This window comes from Hylaeus volcanicus, chromosome 4, assembly GCF_026283585.1.
Source record: "Hylaeus volcanicus isolate JK05 chromosome 4, UHH_iyHylVolc1.0_haploid, whole genome shotgun sequence".
Classification (NCBI taxonomy): Eukaryota; Metazoa; Arthropoda; class Insecta; order Hymenoptera; family Colletidae; genus Hylaeus; species Hylaeus volcanicus.
In genome coordinates, this window is record NC_071979.1 from 1,763,216 (window position 1) to 1,784,911 (window position 21,696).

At 38.2% G+C, this 21,696-nt stretch overlaps 3 protein-coding genes across 3 annotated transcripts in view; 1 reads left to right on the forward strand and 2 right to left on the reverse strand.

Annotated features, from left to right (window-relative positions):
- The window catches only part of LOC128875687 (E3 ubiquitin-protein ligase AMFR-like), a 95,226-nt gene that overhangs the window by 30,431 nt on the left and 43,099 nt on the right, over positions 1–21,696 (forward strand). The gene's annotated exons all lie outside the window — the stretch shown is intronic.
- LOC128875690 (uncharacterized) lies at positions 873–2,271 on the reverse strand. Its single transcript, XM_054121504.1, has 2 exons — positions 1,894–2,271; positions 873–1,811 (listed from the first exon to the last, which is right to left on the reverse strand). Exons 1-2 carry the CDS (start codon positions 2,156–2,158, stop codon positions 1,492–1,494), a joined length of 585 nt encoding a protein of 194 aa, XP_053977479.1. The 5' UTR covers positions 2,159–2,271; the 3' UTR covers positions 873–1,491.
- LOC128875689 (uncharacterized) lies at positions 14,154–15,599 on the reverse strand. Its single transcript, XM_054121503.1, has 3 exons — positions 15,052–15,599; positions 14,748–14,964; positions 14,154–14,598 (listed from the first exon to the last, which is right to left on the reverse strand). Exons 1-3 carry the CDS (start codon positions 15,587–15,589, stop codon positions 14,559–14,561), a joined length of 795 nt encoding a protein of 264 aa, XP_053977478.1. The 5' UTR covers positions 15,590–15,599; the 3' UTR covers positions 14,154–14,558.

Here is a 21,696-nt window from a genome sequence, read left to right on the forward strand (position 1 = left end):
TCTCTCTCTCTCTCTCTCTCTCTCTCTCTCTCTCTCTCTCTCTCTCCTACAGTGGTTGTTTGGTGCTGGCACTGTGTCGTTTTTCACTATTTGGGCATATGGGTTCGGTTGTGTGTTAGTGTTGCGTCGGTAGAGCGGTGGGTAGCTGGGTGTTACTTGATTCTGTTCAGGGTGGATGGTAGGAATTGGTTTTGTATTGGTGAGTCTGTTTTGTTTTTTCTGTAGATAGGATAGTAGTGCGGAACATTGCCTATAGTTTGCTGGGTGATTTCCTTTGGAGTTGAAGCAGGTAGCTGGGGTGGTTGGGGATTTGAAGCAGGTACGCGTGTCGTGCTGGCCTGCACATTTCACGCAGTTTGGTGTTTTATTGCAGTTCTGCGAGGAATGACTGTGGGCGTGACATTGGAAGCATTGAATAAAGGGTTTCTTACTATCGTATTTTTCCCAGTAAATTCTTGAGGTGTATACATGACTGGTTTTCTTTACCTGTTGGATTGTGTTTTCAGGGGAGAAGGTGATTTTGTATGTAGCATAGTTGGATGGGTTTTTCCTGGAAAGTTCGGTTATTTGATGTAATGGATATATATATACACGATATATACACGAGGAAAAACTCATGGACACGATAAACATAATATATTAAATGAAAACTTATACACTAAAGGTTACGTATACATAAGAAAATATAAACGTGAAAAAACACATGGTGTTTCACACCATACTTGGACCATACTGCAACGGCGTTACATAGGGAGGCATGCAGGAACTACTTCATTTGAATTAGGGTTAAACCATTGATTTTTAATTCATCTGTAATTTCTTGAGGACTGACTTTTGGGAGGCTCTTGAGTATCATGGATGTGGTTTTTTGGTTTGGGAGGGAGAAGGTGTGATATTCTATTTGCTTCTGGTTACAGAATTCTTCGAATGAATTGTAGTTGGAAATGTTTTTGAAGTGTATTTTAAGTTGGTTTCCGAGGTACTTGGCTTGTACCTCATCGCCATATGTATGTTTTCAGATGTTTAGGAATTGGAAGTAGTCTCTTTTGTGGATGTTAATGTAAATGGGAGGTGGTTTGTATTTGGATGTTTCTGGGGTGGATTCTGTGTGGGTGTCCGTAGTTGTGTTGGTTGTTTCCGTGTTTAGGTTTGTGGGTAAGGTGATGATTGATTGGGAGTCGGATAACAAAAAGATTGATCTTTATTTCGGCAGACGCGTATCCCGCGGTCTGCCCTTGCCGAGATTCTGTCAGAACTAAATCTTACGAACTAGACATTCGTTCTCTCAAGCATACTTACGAAAACCTTTCTCACTTCAATTCACGTATCTCTTTCACTCTGTTTAAACAAATGCATTCACTCTTAGTAACATTCGAACCAACCGAAGAAACATTCTCACGACATTCGAACCTATAACCTAAACAGTCACTCATCACAGTCGCTCGGCACGCATCTCGATCCATCCGTCAAAATATACCACCTACCATCTGATCAAATTTGACCCGGACTAGTTAAAATATATAAAAATGTTGTTTTTTTTTTTAAATATAAATCTTTATTATCGCCTTCAAAATAGGCTCCTTTTGAGCCAATACAAGCATGCCAACGGTTAATCCAATTTTTCATACACTTCTTATAGGCCTCGACCGGGATGGCCTTTAGCTCCTTCAGCGAATTTCTATTTATGGTCTCAATCGACTCATGGCATGTTCCCCGAAGTGGATATTTGAGTTTCGAAAACAGAAAAAAGTCACAGGAAGCTAAATCTGGCGAGTACGATAGCTGAGCAATGACTTTTGTTTCATGTTTGGCTAAAAATTTAGTCACAATCAGGCTAGAATGCTAGAAAATTCAGATCTTTCGGTACGAGTCTGGGGGCAACGCGCTTCATACCCAAAACATCAACCACAATGTGTTGAGTCGATCCATAAGTAATGTTGAAAGCCTCTGTTATCTCTGTTATCTCTCTAATGCCAACCCGACGATTTCCAAGTACGATTTCCTTCACTTTTTCAATATTATCGTCATTAACGGAGGTGGATGAACGACTCACATGAGGCAAGTTTTCTACGACTTCACGACCCTCACTGAATGCTTTATGCCACTCAAATACTTGAGTTCTCGATAGGGTATACTCCCCATAACACTTCTGTAACATTTTCAAAGACTGCGTAGCCGTAATTCCATTGGAAACACAAAATTTCAAGTAAACTCATTGTTCAATTTTTTTTGCCAAAGCAAAAATCACCAGACAAACGTTTCGCGTCGTAAACAAATGACTGCCAAATTCACAAAAATGGACGTATTCCGCGCGCACTTCACACGAATGTCAAAGAAGGTTATACGAAACTAGAAAAAAAATATTTTACCGATTCAGTTTACGCGAGCGATTTAAATAGACCAGTCTGTAATCGTGTAAAAATTTAGTCTCTTGATAGACACTAAATTTTAACTTCAGCTCGTATGTTTGAAGTTACTGGAAGAAATTGAGGGCTCGTGCCTCCAGGTACTGGATAGCGAAGTGTTCTGAGGTGTGATTAAAGAATTTGGAAACTCTGATATATCTGGTAATCAATGAAATATATTCTGTTAAATTTAGTAACGACGGATATCACGATGATTTCGTCGAGAGTTGAATATATATGTATTCCATCAAACTTGACGACAACTAGTATCACAATGAGTTCGCAGAGGATATAAAATATCTATCTATATATGTATATATAAGTGTGGGTCTATACAGATATGAGACTAGAGACACTTGTCCGTTGGATTTATCGTAAATTAACAATATCTTGAAATCAATATTATCTGTGGCAACGTGAATAACTGTGATTGGCACGCTTTATCTATCAATGCAAATATGATAGGCTAACGATTGCGAGATATACCTTAGAAAAACCCAAAGTTGGTTGTACAAAGACGTCTGAATGCCTATCCGCATTCACAGGAGATTGCACGTGTTTTCTTAAGAGACTGCTACGTTTGAAACCGAATACACACGGTTTGGAGAAGTGGTGAGGGCGTTCAGGATTCACTTCGTGATCAAATGCACGATTGTGGATTTGTCGCAGCACCTTCCCACTCAGCCGATTTCTCGGAGGAGATGTTCAGGTGGAGACGTGCACGAAGCCGAAATCAGGTTGTGACACCTAGGAGTTCACCAAAGGGCACGAGTGTGAACTATAGGTGTTCTCCGGTGACGGACGCCTGATTTCAACAGTGCGAATCCGATCGTGATTGCCTGCTGTGACAACTTACCCGAAAACGCTCACCTCTCACCCGTTTCCTTCAGCAAAAGATACAGACTCCCTCTCGTTGCATACCTTCATGAATTTGCTGCTTTTGACTACTACGTGGTCACGCCGGATTGGGCGTCGTTACAAATCACAATGCAGCAGTGCCACGGCTCGGTTTGTGCTCGTGACTCCTCGGTTTGAGGCGCGTATGCAACGAGAGTAAGTTAGGTGGTTTGACTAAGTTACTTGATCGGTTTGATCCCTCGATTGGATACTGGTTTTCGCTGAAGGATTTGAACGTGCTGTCGCGGTCGCTTCCAAACGTAGAGTGTCGGTCCTAGTTCTCGCATCGAGCTCCTTCAATCCAGGATCGAGTGGGATCGATGCGCACGCAACCTCTTTTGGTAGGGTGCTTCTCCTAATTTCTCCTCCTCGTAGGAGGGGTTCCCGGTTTCAGATAAGGGTTACCCCTTGACTAGCTCATAGTACGCGCATCGATCTCCCTCGATCGGATGTCGAGTGGGGATCGATGCGCACGCGTGTCAGATGCCGCGACTATCCCAAATTCTCCTCTTCGCGAATAAACGGAGGATACAAGTCTTCCATGAGTGGGGATCGCCCCTTAATCGCCTATGTGGTTGTATGTAACCAGCACCGTTACAAGTCCGGGTCAAATTTGATCAGATGGTAGAAAACCTAAACACAAGGGCGACGATGCGGGGCTAGCTCATCGTCGCCACAGGTTTGTGTCGAAGTGTTTTTCAAGTATTTGAAATCTGTTCGATATATGGATGTTGCTACTTACTTCCATTTTTTCTGGTGGACTGGGAGTTTTGATTGATTCTGTTGGCTGTGGCATCACAAAGGTTTCTCTGGAGTCTGACAGGGACGCTGCTCTGCGACGGCCTAGCTGGTGGTTGTATGGGGTGCCTTCTTTTCTTGTGGCATGTCGATGGGCATGCTTGACCTTGTTGGGTCGACTATCAGCCAGTTTGTTTGTGGCCTCTTCAGTGTTGGTAATGATGATTTGTAGGTGCGTGTGAGGAGCCTCGGGGCTCAGGTATATGTCTGCCAAGTAGGCGGTTTTTGATTATCCGTAGGAACACTTTACTGCACGATGTTATAGTCGCTGGAAGGGATCCTGTGAGATCGTAAACCGAAACAGTAGTTATTGCTTTATTGGCCCAGGTGACTGACCCGTAGGACGACAGGGGTGTTGCGGCTCTAAAGTATACATGCCCACGTTACACCCCGGGGCCCCAAGACTTGATGTTTGCTACGCGGGTTTTTCCAAGCTGGAAAAACCGAAAACTTTATAAAACGAAATAGTCTTATGGTAATCGATTCATGCATTACAGAATTATGCGTGAACAACTGAACATATATAAGAAGAAAAAAGTTATTGAAATATGAACATCCTAATTCTGATATCATACGGCCCTGAACGAAAAATCTAGCTCTGTCCGTGTCTAAAAAGATGTCAGATTGCTAATTGCGGTCGACTTAAGTTGTAAAGATCGATGTCCGACCGACTTTACGACCTCACAAGATCCCTTCCAACGACAGTACTCGTTCAGAAGTTCGACTCGGAATTGGTCACCACCTGAGTCCTCGGCGTCGCGTAAATACCCGACCACCCACCCTCGTCTCGATACCGTTACATTTCGAAGACGTGACGAAGAGGGTGGGTGTGTGCCTGAAGACACACTGATTAGACCTCGTACGAAAGGCAGAGTGCCAATCAGCGTGTCTCACTGATCAACGGGGGTGGCAACCGATCGAAGGCGTAACGTTGCGAGTCGTCTTCGGTGGTCACCCGATGTGAAAGGAAAGAAATAATCAAACAGTCAACGAAGTCGTATCACAGAAATTCTCTCTCTCAAGAGTTTAAAAAAAACTATCGTTCGGGATTTCAATCACTCAAATTAGTCACGCAAAAACTAGGCGCGTGACGTTCCGATAGCAACGTCTCTGCATTAGAGCAACGGGCTTTACAACCCTGTGGATTTTATCAGTAAAAAAAATCGCGCTGTGAACGGAACACCAATAAACATCTTATATTAATTTTATAATCCAATACAATGTATTATGCATAAGTAATCGTTACGTGGAACTTTAATCTAATACAATATATTGTGCATAAGTAATCGTTACGTGGAACTTTAATCTAATACAATGTATTGTGCGTAAGAAATAGTGGATCTCTTTGTTCATTTTCTCACTTCATCATTAACATTTAAATTGCTTGCAACAAGAAAAAAAATTGCTGGTATGTATATTAATTCATAAATTGAACGAATAAATGTTTATAATCAATAAATTATAACATATGAAATATATACACTACTACCAACAATTAGCGGGACACTTTTTCAAACCGTCAACTATAGGAGTTTTCAACCGATTGAAATGAAACTGCGTGAGGAGTACTTTTGAAGTATCTCCTAGGCGTGTATAAAGTTGCATTGGCGAGGGTTGACGCGAAGGGGTTAATTCACTAACATCATCATTTCACTTTGTCATGCGGTGGTTCGGTCGGACGAACCGTCGCGATAGGTTAGCGCCGACTCAGTCGGTCATCAGGGTTCGGTTTTAACAGGGTCGATTCTGCTCGCAAAGCACGCTCGATCATACACTATTCGCCTTATTCGCCGATTTTTCATTTTTTACCCATTTTTTTGTTGTTGCAAAGAACCGTAATTTTATGTGTGTTTGACGATAACGTCGAGATGGCTTAACCAATCCGAGAAAACGTCTTGCATCGTATAGAATATTTCTTCCAGTTGGTACCGTAAACAAAACATTTTGTGATTTGTCATTTTTTACCCGTTTTTGTTTTTGCGAACAACCAAAAAATTTAGTACTGTTGCTTACTCTGAGTCAGAAGGTCCAAACGGATTGAAACTTCTTGCATCTGATAGAGCATCACTGCCACTTGGTCCCATAAAAAATTTGGCCATATTTCATTTTTTACCACTTTATATCATTTTTTATCGCAAAAAAGTACTATTTTATACATGTTTGGCCTAAAATCAATGAAATCGATGAAAAACTCCTTACATTTTGCTGCCGGTCAGGTTTTCGCGATGATTACATATGCAAAATTTTATTAATTTTATTATGCATTATAACTATTGTTATTGCAAAATTCCTATTTTTAAATTTTATGTAACTCGGCAACGAATGAACCGATTGCGATGCAGCCTTCCGCATTTCATGATAGATTAATTCGTGATGTCCCCGTTTGCAAAAATTTATGGACACTTACATTGTTTGAAACCATTGTTGGTGCAAAATTGCTATGCTCTGGTGTAGCTCGACAAGGAATTTCCCAAACGCAATCAATCCTTTTACATTTAGTTGCACATGTATTCCTGATAATCCCATTGGATAGTAATAACTGTTATTTGTAACCAAAAAGTTTAAAAATCGATATTTTTTAGTCATTTTATTCTTCGATTTTTTTTCCTTATATTCTTTGTTGATTATCTTGAATTTCAATAATAATCAGTTTTTTATTAATTATTTTTGTTCGAGGGCTGATACACCCTTATACAAAAGGATCGGTCATCAAGGAAAAGATGGGAATCGGCAGTTTCGTGGTCGGTTGAGCAAATTCAAAATTGCTGGAGGTCGAAAGTCTGTTTATTCGAGAACCTAAACGAATGGTATTCACAACATCCGCGTTATTACACTTTGAATAATTTTTGTGCGGTATGTACGGATTATTCGCTAAGCGAGTAGATAACAGGCGGCGATACAGCACAGATTTTCGCGAAAGCGAGAAAATGTGTAATAATGATCATGAGTCGGAAGTATCGATACAAGACGACTGTATTCGATGGCTAACGGTAACCGACTGAACGCTTCGAAACGGTAACGAGCGACGAATGATCGGTACGAGTTAGAAAAAATTATTGATCTCCGCGATCGAACGGTTAAGGCACACGTTCGAATAATAACATTAAGAAACGCAGACCACATTTCGTTCCGAAACAATTTTTATCGTTGAAAATTTGAGAATAACTGTTATTTTTGGTCCCTGTTTGTTCCTACCGACCCACAGTGGTCCCAAATCGTAAAATCCTGGCCAAAACCCCAAAAAATAATTTTTCGCTGTGGAGGTTTGACCTGTTGGAATGGTTAGTTTAATGATGTCTCTTTAAGGTAGGGAAAAATAAATGAGTCATACTTTTATACCTGAATGGCAATTGTCAACCAAACTTCGGGTTCGTTAGTCAGTCGTTCGGCGTGAGCGCAAGCAGAAGTGCGTACTGTCTAAAGTGAAAAGTGTGTAAGTTTTTTTAGAAGACGTCAATTTCAATTCTGCAAAATGGATGCTGTTCCTGGATGTAAGTAGAACATTTCTGAGTACTAACATATTAAAAGTTGTAATCCAGTAAGTTCGTACACCGATACGTTTATTACTGAAAATAAAATGTAAAATTTCATGCATACATTGTAAAGAAGTAAGCAAAAAGTTGCATATTCCACAATATTCCGCTAAAATTCTTGTTTAGACTCGTATGTAACACTTTGATCTAAGAGAATTTGCAAAAATTAGTTGCCACTTCGTGCCACAGTGATCATACGGTCATATGTAATGTAGGGTGAACGTGTTACTAATTTCACGCGGTTTTTTCTCGGAAACTGTCGCAGATACAACAAATTTTTTTAAATAAAAGATGTATGATTTTGGGATGACTTCTTAGATTAAATGAATCTTTTTGAAACTAATGCATAAATAAAGTTTTATTATTCAAAATTATATATTTTTTAATGAACCAGTTGATCTAGTTCATTACACTAGTTTACAGCCAAAATGTACATACAATGCAACTATTTTTTTCTTACGTATTTTGGTCTGCTAAACTCGAAAATCACAATGAAAAAAATAAAAAAAGAGTAAAATGGAATTTTTGTACAATTGTTCATAACTCCGGTATGTATCCATAGATTTTCTTCACCAAAAGATTGTTTTCTTCGTAAAAGTGCGATCTATACGTAAACAATAAGAAACTAGACCTAATTTGACAGTTTCTATTTTTGCATGGCGATACAAAAAATTTTCGTGTTTTATTTTAGCCCAAAAAATCAAAGATTCTCATATATTTTGGCCCATAATTGTAAATGATCTAGTGGACTGTATCACTTGTAGAACTTATTTATTTAACGTCGGAATGACTCTAGGGAGTCGTACAAGACCTGTATACTCTTCAAATTAAAACTGTGGTTACGTTTACAAATTCTTGGAAGTGTGTTCTCTCGTTGAAGGCTGCGTGTTGCTATTTATTCGTTTCTGCGTGATTCTTTGTAATTTTTTTATTTTTATATTTCTTTTAATTACTGAAGATATTTAATATAGTAAATACAATATCACGTGTGACAAGTACTTTTATTTTCAAATGCCTCACAATTCCATTATGAGTTACTATTTGGGTTGATAATTTAAATACTTTTGATTAAGAATTTTAAATTATTTAAAATTAACAGTTTTAATAATTGTTAATTGGAAATTTTGGTACTTAAACACCAAGTTTCATGAAAATCTAATGATTTTTTAATATACATGTCGGTCATATCGGATCCGCCATTCTGAATTATGAAATTCTGACATCAGATTTTACGAATATCGATTTTACGATTTTACGAATTACGATACGAATTTTTAAGCAAATTAAAACACGTTTTGAGGTTTTGGCCAGGATTTTGCGATTTGGGACCACTGTGCGACGCTGTAACAATATAGAACTAACAACTCAACATTCATTTTGTAAATTTTCGATCAATTTAATCAAGTTAGATACGATTAGACACGACACAATGTTAACATTAAGAAAACATAAGAATAGCAACACTAAAATTACTACTTAGTTAATTACTAATTAACTAAGGCCAAAATTATTTTTAATCTTCTCATATAATATTGGAATTCAAAAAGTGTAATAAAGTGGTAAAAAATGGAAGTAGGTCAAATGTCTTTTTAAGCTTTTAAGGGGCAATGAAGCCCTACCAGATGCAAGAAGATTCAATCGAATTGGTCAACCCATTTCGGAATAAGAAGCAATACAAAATTTTTCGGTTTTTTGAAAAAAAAACGTGTAAAAAATGAGAACATGCTCTACAAGATGCAACAGGTTCCATTCCGATTGGTCAATCCATCTCGGCGTAATCGAGTAACATACACCATTTAAAAAAAAAAAAAATATATATATATACATGACAAATTGAGTACCCTCCTCCTTTTCAAAGGCGGTTAATAATAAAAGCGAACGAAATGAATTAAATAAACGTTTTCTATATAATTAGGAAAAAAAAACGAAAAACAGAGTAAAATTGAAATTTTTGTTCCTTTACTCAATTGTTCATAACTCCGGTATTTATCCATAGATTTTGTTCACCAAAAGCTTGTTTTCTTCGTAAAAGTGCGATCTCTATTTAAACAATAAGAAACTGGACATATTTTAACAGTTTCTATTTTTGCATGACGATAGGACAAATTTTCGTGTTTTATTTTAGCCCGAAAAATCGAAATTTCTCATATGTTGACCCATAACACTTAAACTACGGCACCGATTGGGAAACAATGTTGGAAACAATTGTTGGAGATTTGATTACCTTGAATATGATATCTTGCGCGACCCAATCGGACGTTTTTGACTCGAGATATGGCCAAAAATATTAATCTACCTCAGAAAAAAATCGAAAAAGAATTTAAAACCTCATATTTTGAAAACCTAATCATATAATATTTTTTCATTACGATTTTCGTCAGAATTGTAAACAGACTGTGTATATTAGAATTCGGAGATTGCGTTAGATTAAGAACCACGAAAAAAGAATGCTCCCCCCACTCCAACCAAATACTTCAAGGTCATCGAGGAGGTAGTCGCAATTGTAAATAATTAGCCTTATCTTTGCACGAGATTATTCTGATTTCGCTCATGGCTTTATTTGCAGTAATATTTGTTTTACTTGCACATCCTTTAATCGTGCTAAGCGACAACAGCTGAAGTGTTCAGCTCAAAACTAAAATTAATCGTCTGTTCGATATGTTTGGCAGACACTAATATTAGTGGTTCGCGACTTAACGGACACTATTTGTTACCGCTCGCTTCCTGCTTCTGTTGCCAAATAAGATGTTATTCCGCGATGAGTTTAAGGCACCTGATAAACGAACAGAACAATGCAATCTAACATTTAACCATTTTCGAAATTGTTTAATCAAGATTATAAGTAAAAATAATGAGTCTATAAATGCAATGGTCAATTTTTGTGTCTGGATGTTTGTTTATACATTTAAATAAAATAAGGATTTGCGTTGATCGAGATTGGAGTCTTCGAAGCTGGAGTTATTGCACGAAGGCGATGTTCTAGTTATTAGGCTAAACGTAAGTTTTAACTTCCCAATTTATAGGGAAGTTATTGTATTTGCATGTTATTGTATCTCCATGTTTCAAGGTCATTAGAGTAATTTTAGCCTATTTTTAACAAATTGTTCGTGCGTGCTTGCGCGTGCGAGCGTATGTATGTATAATATGTACGTATGTACGTACGTATGTAAATAAATTTTTCGTTAACGTTTTCTAAAAAACTAATAGCGAGATCAAAATGATCGATGATGCAATCGATGTGTATCAATCTAACTTAGAGCTGATTAGATTTTGTTCTAATTCGGTCCAGTAATTTTTTAGTTTTTTTAAGAAAACTTAACTCAATAACGCAATCTAAATGGGAGAATATAAATTTATGAGCGAATAACTAAACGGAAATAATATATATACATATATTACTATTATTACATTTATATGCATATGTATAACAAATGAATATACATACAACACATGTATATACATACAGGGTGCTCCAAAAGTATAGAAACAGTCAAATATTTCCAAAATGGAACATTTGTGAGAAAAATGGTTTCGAGAAATGTTTTAGGGTTTCAAAAATTCTATTGAACGATCGTGTTCGTTTGACCTTCAAAGGACCGGTCAAAGTCACGTCAAGGTCAACATGATTTTTTTAATGGAACACTTTATTTTTTATCGTGCACTGTGAAAGTTGGCTATGAGACCTTTTCAAAACACTAGTTTCAAACATTTTTTTATTCGCGATAGATGGCGCTGTAATCGGAAATCGTGAAGTTCCTTGTGTGGTCAGTAAATGGTCGCACACAAAATAAACATGAATAGCTATGTGAATTAAGCGAGCATGAACAACCCTACTCGCGAGCGAGCAACCACGATCCTCTAGTTGGTTATGGGATTAACTTCAAAGTTTTTTCTAGCCCATTGCAAAATTGTATTTATTCATTTATTATAAATATATATATATGTAATAACCATGAAAACAGTCTAGTTGCTTGTGCATGGTTCCGTTTACTTAAAAATAACTTTGTAACGGGTGGATCCCGTCGTCCGTTAGTCGCGACCCTCTCTCTCCCGCACCGCTACGCGCTAGGCATACCGCAGATCGCCGCTAGGCGTCCGACGCGCGCTGCTGCATTTCTCGCGGCTGCTATTCTATCTGTAACCGATGAGACCTTGACCGCGACGCTCGGCAGGCAGAACGCCTGAGCGAGTCGAATTGTACGATCTGTGCTTAATACTTTACCGACCGGTAGTCGATTAATCGACTTTTTGTCCCCAACGCTCAACGATCGGTAACTGCTATGGTAACTAGCAAGTATTTGTTACTTTGAATAGAGATACAAGTTACTTTGTTCTGTAAGCTCTCGTTTTTTAACCTCGTCCTGCCGTCGTGGCCAAAGCCACGAAACGAAGGACCTCCTGCCCCGGAACAACTTGCTCGGGAAGAGCGAAACGTGCGATCGCTGTCTGCTCGGCCTCTTCAGGCCACCGTCCGACTCCGATTCCAAAGATCCTCCTACCTGACGATCGATTGGAATCGTCCATGAGACCAAGGCGAATAGTGTAAGAGCGATCGTGCTTTGCGAGCAGAACTGACCCTGCTAAAACCGAACCTGGCGACCGACTGAGTCGGCGCTAACCTATCGCGACGGTTTGTCCGACCGAACCACCGTGACAACTTAAACATAACTTAAAGCTAGACTTAAAAGAATTTTATCAAAATTTTACATTATACATGCTTTCTTAATACACTGCGATGCATAACTGTAGCACCACTGATATTATTAAGATTTTTTAAACTTAAAAGGAAAATTCAAAGAAAGTAGTTGAATAATATGAAAAAGCGATGTAAATAATTAATTTCAGAGGCAAATATACTGAAGTAGTCTAAGCATATATCGAGATAAAGTCGAAAAACATTATAGAATTGGTGCAAAACTATAGCACCACCTTCATTTACATCACACTTCAAGCGTGTTTGTCACAAAATTTTCATCTAATTCAGTTTTATTTATTAATTAATACAATGACACGCGGTAAATATCTTACTGAGAAAGAGCAATGTCAGAGTTTACGCATATTTAGTTTTACACATGTGGTTTATTAAGAAAGGTTGAATTACATAATAATGTTACATATAGAAAAACGGACGCGACGCGAAGCGCATATGCAACGTAACGCCAGAGGGAGCAATGCAATCAACATATTGTAGCGTAGGAGGATCCTATTGCCAACGCTCCCTCTATCTACATTAGGGTAGACCTTAGTTACTCTTGTGCAAAAATTTTTTTTTAAATTCATTTGATGCGACCCTTGCAATCTGCTCTACTCGGTAAAAAACTAATTCCCTCCAAATTTCAAGTCGATCGGACAAAGGGAAGACGTGTCGCAACGAGTTTGTTTATTTTAATGTAATATTCTTATTATATCAAAGAAAAAATTAAATTGTTTAATGAATTTGTTTAAGCAAAATTTTTAATATTTATTTTTTAAATATAAAATTTGATCTCACATTAATATAAGGAAAAGTAGAAAAAGACAGTTAAATACTTATAATTAAATATTTTATTTATAGGGCTAATTATAATAAGAGTATAAATAATTTTTTAAAATCTGTACTTAATATTGTTTTATCAATTTTTGGGTATTTTTCCCTATAATCGGTTACAATTTGTAATATGAATTGTTTTTCTTCTTCGTTTTTGCATAACGTTAAATTATAATCTTTCATTAATTTTACTGCTCTTTCGGCAACGTCATTCACAACTTCTAATTTTGTTATAATACCCATTGCTTCGATATAATTATTATTAGTTTCCCATAGTGCTGGATCAATTAAAAGAAAATCTAAATTTATATTGAACCGTTTGAAAAAATTATTTGATTCAGATGATACGAAATGTTGTATTTTCAAATTCGCAAGATTTTTAATTTCTATAGTCGTTGTCATGTATCTCTTATAATTATTATTATTGTTTACATTTTGTAGTGCTTGCACCATCGATCTTTTTGTTTCTACTGAAACTTTTTTATCAAAAAACGATAGCGCCGCATTCTCCGGTGACAAGTACCACAAATGGTTCACAATTTTTTTTAATGCCACATCGCTTATTTCTTCGTTAACATTTTTGTAATGAATTATATTTTTGATAAATTCTAGATTTACACGTGGCGCCATAGCAGCCATTGGGGTCAAAATCCACGGCTCAATATAAATGTTAATTAGAAATACACACTATACTCTTCCTGGTTGAGAGGAAATTCGTTTCGAAAAATAAATATTTAAAGTGTATATTATTTTAGCCATCCACCTCGCATGGTAAAATGCGCCAGGCATTTTGAATGAAATGCCACCCGAAGGAATCCCCCCAAGAAAAATTATTGCTAATTCTAAAAGTTCTTTGTAGTCATCTCTTGGGTGACTCATTTTTGTGTAATTTTTAAAAATTTCGATTTTTTTTGTATATCATCAATATGTTTCAGAACGTAATCGTCGTGCGTTCCCAGGATGTAATTATTTTTATTAATTTCAGGCCAACTATTTTGAAATTTTTTAAAAAGTTGAATATTCGAGCCTGTTGTTTTCGGCATTTTTAGTTTAAAGGCCCCACGCAACACAATTTCGTATACGTGATGGCGACAAGGAAAATACAAAAGATCTCTTTCAATTCTTTATTTTAGCAACACACATGCGCCCTGTAATCGTCCCGTATTTGACGAAGTCGTGTCACAGCGTAAAGCTTCTACGTGGTCCGTTAAATTCCATTCTTCTAAGGTTGCAAATATCGCCAAGGCCTGATCGCTTCCACTACTGGAAGGAATCGCAGGTATCCCCAATCATTTTCGTACACCGTTGCACGAAATTACCACTGGAAGTCGCTCCACAGTTTTCTTGTCCAAAGTAGGCAACATCGCGCCATCCCAATGTACAGTTATCCCCCTGAGATTAATTTCTCCGAACATTTCCCGCAGATGTTTGGCGTGATCTGCGTGAAAATTATGGCGAAATCGCCGAAGAGAAGTGCGATTAATAATTAATTCATTTGTATTGTGACCTAAGCTTTCTGCTGTTGCCATAATAATACGAACAGCATCGCGATCGCTGATTTTGCACGCATCTAAAGCTGCAACTAACTTTGAAGAAAATACTTGGACTTTTCCTCTTCTTTTTCGGTCACTCGGCCCAGGTATATTCGAATCACCTTCAACTTCTGAGTCACTGGATACCTGCAACCCCTCAGGAACATTCCCAATGCTCGAACCTAACGGAAAATCTCCAATGCCCGAACCTAACGGTACATTCATTGTCATATCGTCGCTGGATGACGACGAAGATTGTAGCTGCACTGTTTCTGTAATGTAAAAATAAATATACTGAATTTATTTCTAAAACGTTAGAAATATATTTAAAAGAGTTAAATTTTAAAAATATATGTTACCTTGTACAAGTGATTGTTGACCTTGTTCTTGTAGTGTTTTCGTCCGTTCTTCTCGAAGAGTTTTCCGCTTTTCTTTTTCTGCTAAAGCACGATCACTGGCACCCATTAGTCCAACTCGCCCTTTTTCCCTCTGTTTCAATAGAAATAATTTATCTTCTTCGATTTTTATCATTTCTAAAGCATTCGCATGTGCGATGTCAAATAAATCGTCCAACGAATCTTTGAATTCTTGTTCCCGCTGTATTTGGATTGCAGTTCGACGATTGACAGATTTATATAATGTTCTCCATTTCTGATAAAGAGACTTCAACTTGTCAATGCTATCCGACGTCTTCTTCACTGGTATTCGTGCTTTCTCCCAAAATATTTCAGTTTCTTTTATAACTAGAGTAGCACTTGTTTTAAGGTCCAGCTTTACTTTTCTCATATTATAGAAAAGAACTCGTAACACTTGTCCGTTACTCGGCAATTTTGCACCGACAATTTGTTGTTCGTAGTAGTTCAGTATAAACAATTTATCACTACTTCTTGTCTCCATTTTTGCTCACTGTCACACTAACAAATTTCGATACTTCGTGATGCGAATATCTCGAACTCTCGACGTAAAGTGAGGTTTCTTTTACTAAGGGACTAAGGGACTAGGAAGCAGGTATAAAACTGGAAATAGAAGGATAGCTCTTTGGTTATACCGTTGGCAGCTGCAGCGGCCAGAGCCGAACGGTTCCCGCGCGTAGACAATACAACGACGCGACCGTTTGGCGCGCTCATAGCTCTATTGACAATATTGTTGAAACTTTCAAGTAAAATTTCTTATTATACAACCAAAAGATGATATTTTTATGTTATACCAGTAACTCTTATCATTAAAACATAGAATTTGAGTTGCATGTAAAATTAAAGGGAAATTACTGAAATTTTCAAACTTCAAACCGATTGCGACACCCTTTCCTGTTGTCCAATTGAGTTCTTCTTTTGCAGAACTTATTTTTTTTGGATCTGGAACAGATCTAGGGGGTCGCATAAAAAAAATCTGATGGTCGAAAAATAAGGTCCACCCTAATCTACATACGCTACAATCGCAAATACTGTTTCGCATCCACACGTACTCACGAAATCACACATCTGGCTATTTATTTTATATTTAACATTGATAGACAATTTTGATGCTTATTTTTCTGTAACGCTTTGGTTAAAATATCTGCTTTCATATATTGAGTGCTTACATAATTAACTTTTACAATCCCTTTTTCCACCAATTCTCACGTGTAATGGTAACTAATGCCTATATGTTTACTTCTCTTATGATACATCGCATTTTTACTTAGTTCTATAGCAGTTTGATTATCGCAAAACACTGTTACTGGAGTTTCTACATAGTCCATACAGTCCATTAGTCGTATCATAAACATCACTTCTCTACATATTTCTGACAATGCAACATATTCTGCTTCCATTGTAGACAATGAAACTGAAGACTGTTTTTTAGATTTCCAGCTCACTGGTCCACCTGCTAAAATTAATAAATTTCCAGTACATGACCTCCGATCATCGATGTCACCGGCCCAATCGGAGTCAGAATACGCTATTAATTTTTCATCGTCTTTGTTGTACTCTATTTTGTAACTAGAAGTAGTATTCAAGTATCTAAGAACGCGTTTTGCACAATCCCAGTGAGCTTTACCAGGATTCGAAGTAAATCGGCTCAATAAAGCGGCTGCATACGCAATATCCGGCCTTGTTGCGTTTGCCAAGTAGATGAGCCCTCCAATTAACTCTCGATATGGCTTATTCTGCATTTCTTGTTTTTCTTCGTTCGTTGATGGTTCCATATCTTTTGATAATTTTGTATTAGATTCTATCGGTGTCGAGACAGTTTTTGCATTTTGCATATTAAATTTACATATCAATTCTTTGGTATAATTTTCTTGTGAAAGAGTCATACTTCCTGTTTCTCCGTTTCTGTTAATCGTAATACCTAGAATATGACTAATTGGTCCAAGATCAGTCATTTCGAACTTTGATTTTAATTTATGTTTTACGTTATTTAATTTATCCATGCTCTTTGAAGCCAATATAATGTCATCAACGTAACTAATCATTATAACTTTATCATTGTTGGTTCCAAATATATAGACACACGGATCTGCTTCTGTTCGACGCGTACCTTGGGTCGTGACATAATTATCCAGTTTTTTATACCACTCCCTTCCGGATTGTTTCAGTCTATACAAGGGCTTTAACAGTTTACATAACTTGTTTTCCTCACCGTGTTTTACGAATAATTGGGGTTGCTGCATGTAGACTTCATCTGCTAAATCGCCTTGGACGTATGCTGACACTACATTCATTTGATGTACGTACATGTTATCATTTACAGCTACTGCTAAAAGTGTTCGAATTATTTCGTACCTTGCTACGGGAGCGAAGACCTCTTCGTAGTCAATTCTTTGGCGCTGTGTATGCCCACGCGCAACTAATTGCGCTTTATGTTTATTTATGGAGCCGTCTTTATTATATTTGGTTTTAAACACCCAACAGTTGGTGAGAATCTTCTTATTTGTTGGCCTTTGAACTAACATCCAGGTTCTACTCTTCATTAGAGTTTTATATTCGACGTTCATAGCTTCTAGTCACAGCTCCGAATTTTCTCGAGGCATTGCCTCTTCCACGTTGGTTGAATCTTCTTCGGTGTCACTTGACATTTGCTTACTATGGTATATTTTAGATGGACTCCCTCTTTTACCTGTCCTGAGAAGTTTTGGCCTGCCAGATCCACGTTTACCTTTTGTATTTTCCGGCTGAGATGCCTCGTTTTCTTCCAGCTGATATGACTCGTTTTCTTCCGGCTGGGGTGTATCTTCTTCTTCTATGTTGATTTCTTCAAATTCTTCTGTGGCCTCTTCCATATTTAATGGCATAATTGCTTCATGTTTGATTGATTCCTCGTCTCGTTCTATTCTTTCAATAAATTTCACATCACGAGCTCGAATCACAGTTTTCGTATTTCTCTTCCATAAGCGATACGCTTTTGATATGTTGTCATAGTCGACTAACACATATTCATCCCCTTTTGGGTCGAACTTGCTGCGATTTCCTCTATTGTTTAATACGTATCCTTTACTTCCTATAATTCTTAAAAAACCAACATAGGGTTTTCTATTTGACCATGCTTCGAGCGGAGTTTGATTTTTGAATATTTTCGTAGGACATCTATTTCGAATAAACGTCGTAGCATTTATCGCTTCTGCCCATACTGATTGTGGGAGATCACCTTGTATTATCATGCCCCTGGTCATTTCTACGAGCGTGCGATTCGCACGTTCGGCTACTCCATTCTGTTGGGGAGTATACTCCACGCTTAGTTGGCGTTTGATGCCTTCTTCCTCAAGATATCTTGAAAAATCATTGGAAAGATACTCCTTAGCATTGTCTGTTCGCAGCTGTTTAATTGAGCAACCAATTTGCTTTTCGACTTGGCGCTTATATTTCTTAAACGCATCGAAGACGTCTGATTTGCTTCGTAACGTTTTCGTTTCCGTGTACCTCGTATAATCGTCAATAAAAGTTACGAAGTATCTTGCTCTACCCAATGACTCCGTTTTCATTGGTCCACATATGTCGGAATGTACAAGACCAAGTTTCTCTTTGCTTCTATTAATTGAGGTTTTATACGGCTGCTGGCATATTTTTGCTTTGTTGCATACTTCACAATTTAGAGTTCCTTAACTTATTCTAAAATCCACACCCTTAACCATATCGCACGATTTCAGTCTTTTTATATCGCTTATATTAAGGTGTCCGAGGCACTGATGCCATTTTACTAGACCGTCATCTTCAACATTTGTGCGCAACGCACGATTATATTTTTGATTTACAATATATAATTGTCCACATTTAGTCGCAGTTAACGCCGTTGTTCCGTTCGCGCGTTTTATTACCGCACCGTTGCGACTAAATTTGACTACGTGGCCTTTGTCCGTAATTGCGGAAACTGATAACAAATTACTTTTAAGCTCGGGTACATATATTACTTCGTTTAGCTCTATGTGATTCGAACGCTTTGGATTTGTTTGGACACAAAGTTTTATTTTTCCCGAACCGTACGATTTTACACATTGATCCGCGCCGGTGTATACATCAGTCGTCGCATCTCGGTATGATATAAATTTGTCAGCGGTAGTACACATATGCCTCGTCGCGCCGCTATCGAGACACCATGCATCGGATCGAGAATTTACAGTATTATACGTGACAACAGTCATAGCATCCGCGTTACTATATCGCTTCATCCCTGATCTACAATTGCGGCTAATGTGTCCGGATTTACCGCACTTGAAACAATTTCCCGAGACCTTTTTATATTGTTTATCACCATACCTTTGTTTTTCATTGTACCGTTGATGCGCTGGTTTACCGTTATTGGCGTTAGTTTTCATCACCAGAGCCTCGTTCTTCCTCTCCGTATTATCGTAGTGCGTGGTCGAGTCTGTCTTGCTGTCTTGCTTCCTCTTCTTTTAATTTAGTCTTGAGGTAATCGAGCGTACATCGTCTCGGGATTCGATCGCGACACAACAATTTTCGTATTCGGATGGTAACGAAGCTAGTAGCATTATCGACAGGAGATCGTTAGGCAGTTGTATGCCTGCTGCGTCCAATTGTTCGGCTTTGCTCTTGAATGCGTTCACGTATTGTGTCATGGTTACGTTTGGTTGTTTTGTCATACGCAGTAACTCTTTATAGAGTGTGGCTTTCCTCACTGGTCCTTTGGATTCAAAAACAACTTTTAATTTATCCCAGGCTTCCTTCGCAGTTACGGCCTTCTTTATGTGGTTTAATTGATTTTGAGAAATACAAATGTTGATTAGCGCTAATGCCTTTCCATCCTTTTTCAACCAGTCCGCTTGGTTTTCTTGAGGCTTCACTTTCGTACGGTCAACATAGGGCCACAAATCATTAAACACTAATGCACTTTTCATATGAACTTTCTTCACTTAATCGTTCAATATGCGCGATGCTATTCATTGACGCCGTTATAACACTTCTCACTTTGAATTAATTGCTTATTTTAAAGACTCTAGGCCTATGACCTGTCAGAGTTTACGCATATTTAGTTTTACACACGTGGTTTATTAAGAAAGGTTGAATTACATAATAATGTTACATATAGAAAAACGGACGCGACGCCAAGCGCATATGCAACGTAACGCATAAAACAAAAGACAAACATATCGCCAGAGGGAGCAATGCAATCAACATATTGTAGCGTAGGAAGATCCTATTGCCAAAAAGCAAGGTGGAATTTTAGCTTATAACGAGCTAGAACTGGGAATTAGGGAAATTGCACGTAAACTTGGGCCATCCTCTAAAGTAATATCAAATTTTTTACGTAATCCGTCGAAATATGGCCAAAATAAAAAGGAGGACCTAAGAAGAAACTGTCCCCACGTGCTGGGAGGCAAATTATTAAAATTGGGAGCAATAGTTTGAAAAGCTGTCGGGAAATAGCAGCGGAATGTAGACTCGAAGTGTCACGTTGGACCATTCAACGTGTCTTTAGAAGGAATCCAAACATTGCCAGACAAAAATTAATTTCAGCACCCGTTCTTTCTAAACGCCACAAAATAGCAAGAATGGAATACGCCCGCGAAAACATGAATAAAAACTGGGATCATGTAAGTATAATGTTAATCGACAAATTAAGAGGTGACGTTATTTTCTTCCATTTAACGTTCTTTGTTAGGTAATATTTTCCGATGAGAAAAAGTTTAATTTCTATAGCCCACATGGGTTCAATTGTTACTGGAAAGATCTACGAAAAGACCCAAAATATTTCTCTAAACGCAATTTTTGAGAAAGAACGTTAATGGTATGGGCTTCGTTTTGCTCGAGTGGCAAGCTGGAATTAGCGCTTTCCTCATTCAGAATGAATAGTTTAGAGTACATTGAAATATTGGAGAACAATTTGTTGCCGTTTATTCATTCGAAGAACCACATTACTTGGACCTACTCATTACCCAAAGCCAAAAGTCATTTATCAATTTGCGAACTGCGGCTTCGTTATCGAGCTATAAGCAGTTGAAATTTGCTGGCGTGACATACAGGAAAAATACAAATCGATGCGCACTTACTGTTTGAAAATGACCAGAGAGACTCTAGTCTAGGCAGCACGAGGTCTTTGGTTTAACCTGTGAAAACTAGATAGCAATGACCTCTTCTTTTTTTTTTTTACGTGGAGGAAATCTGGTAAAAGACACCTGCTACCCGCCTGGGAGAGGGGGTGGAAGGTAGTGTGGGGTTATGCCCACTAAAACCTCCACGGTGACCTTCGGACGCTCTACCAGCACTGGCGATTCAGGAGAAGCCGCGTGATCTCTTATAGAACGCTGCCGTGGTTCCCCCTCGTCTAGGCCGGCCATCTGGTAGCTTATGGCTGGCCGCGTCCCGAGAGGGGAAGATTCTGTCCCCCCTTACCACCTCCCAATCTGCAGTGCAGGGAGGCCGCGCCCCGCACCGCTACATCTCGGTGGCGACATTTCTAGCATACCCAGGGCCCCGCCATGGGTATCGCGACCGCCAGGGGTATCGGCATTCAGCTTGCCGTCCCCCTTCTCTCGTCACCATTCATCCTCGGTGATCACCTGGCGG

Bases quoted from the DNA above. Each gene is read 5' to 3' on its own strand.
- LOC128875690 (XM_054121504.1), bottom strand. From the start codon at position 2,158: ATGTTACAGAAGTGTTATGGGGAGTATACCCTATCGAGAACTCAAGTA. The intron at 1,812-1,893 runs GTATGAAGCGCG...CTAAATTTTTAG, and splicing joins CATTGTGGTTGATGTTTTGG to CCAAACATGAAACAAAAGTC.
- LOC128875689 (XM_054121503.1), bottom strand. From the start codon at position 15,589: ATGGAGACAAGAAGTAGTGATAAATTGTTTATACTGAACTACTACGAA. The intron at 14,965-15,051 runs GTAACATATATT...TTTACATTACAG, and splicing joins TCAACAATCACTTGTACAAG to AAACAGTGCAGCTACAATCT. The intron at 14,599-14,747 runs GTTAGTTGCAGC...ATTTTCACGCAG, and splicing joins GTCCAAGTATTTTCTTCAAA to ATCACGCCAAACATCTGCGG.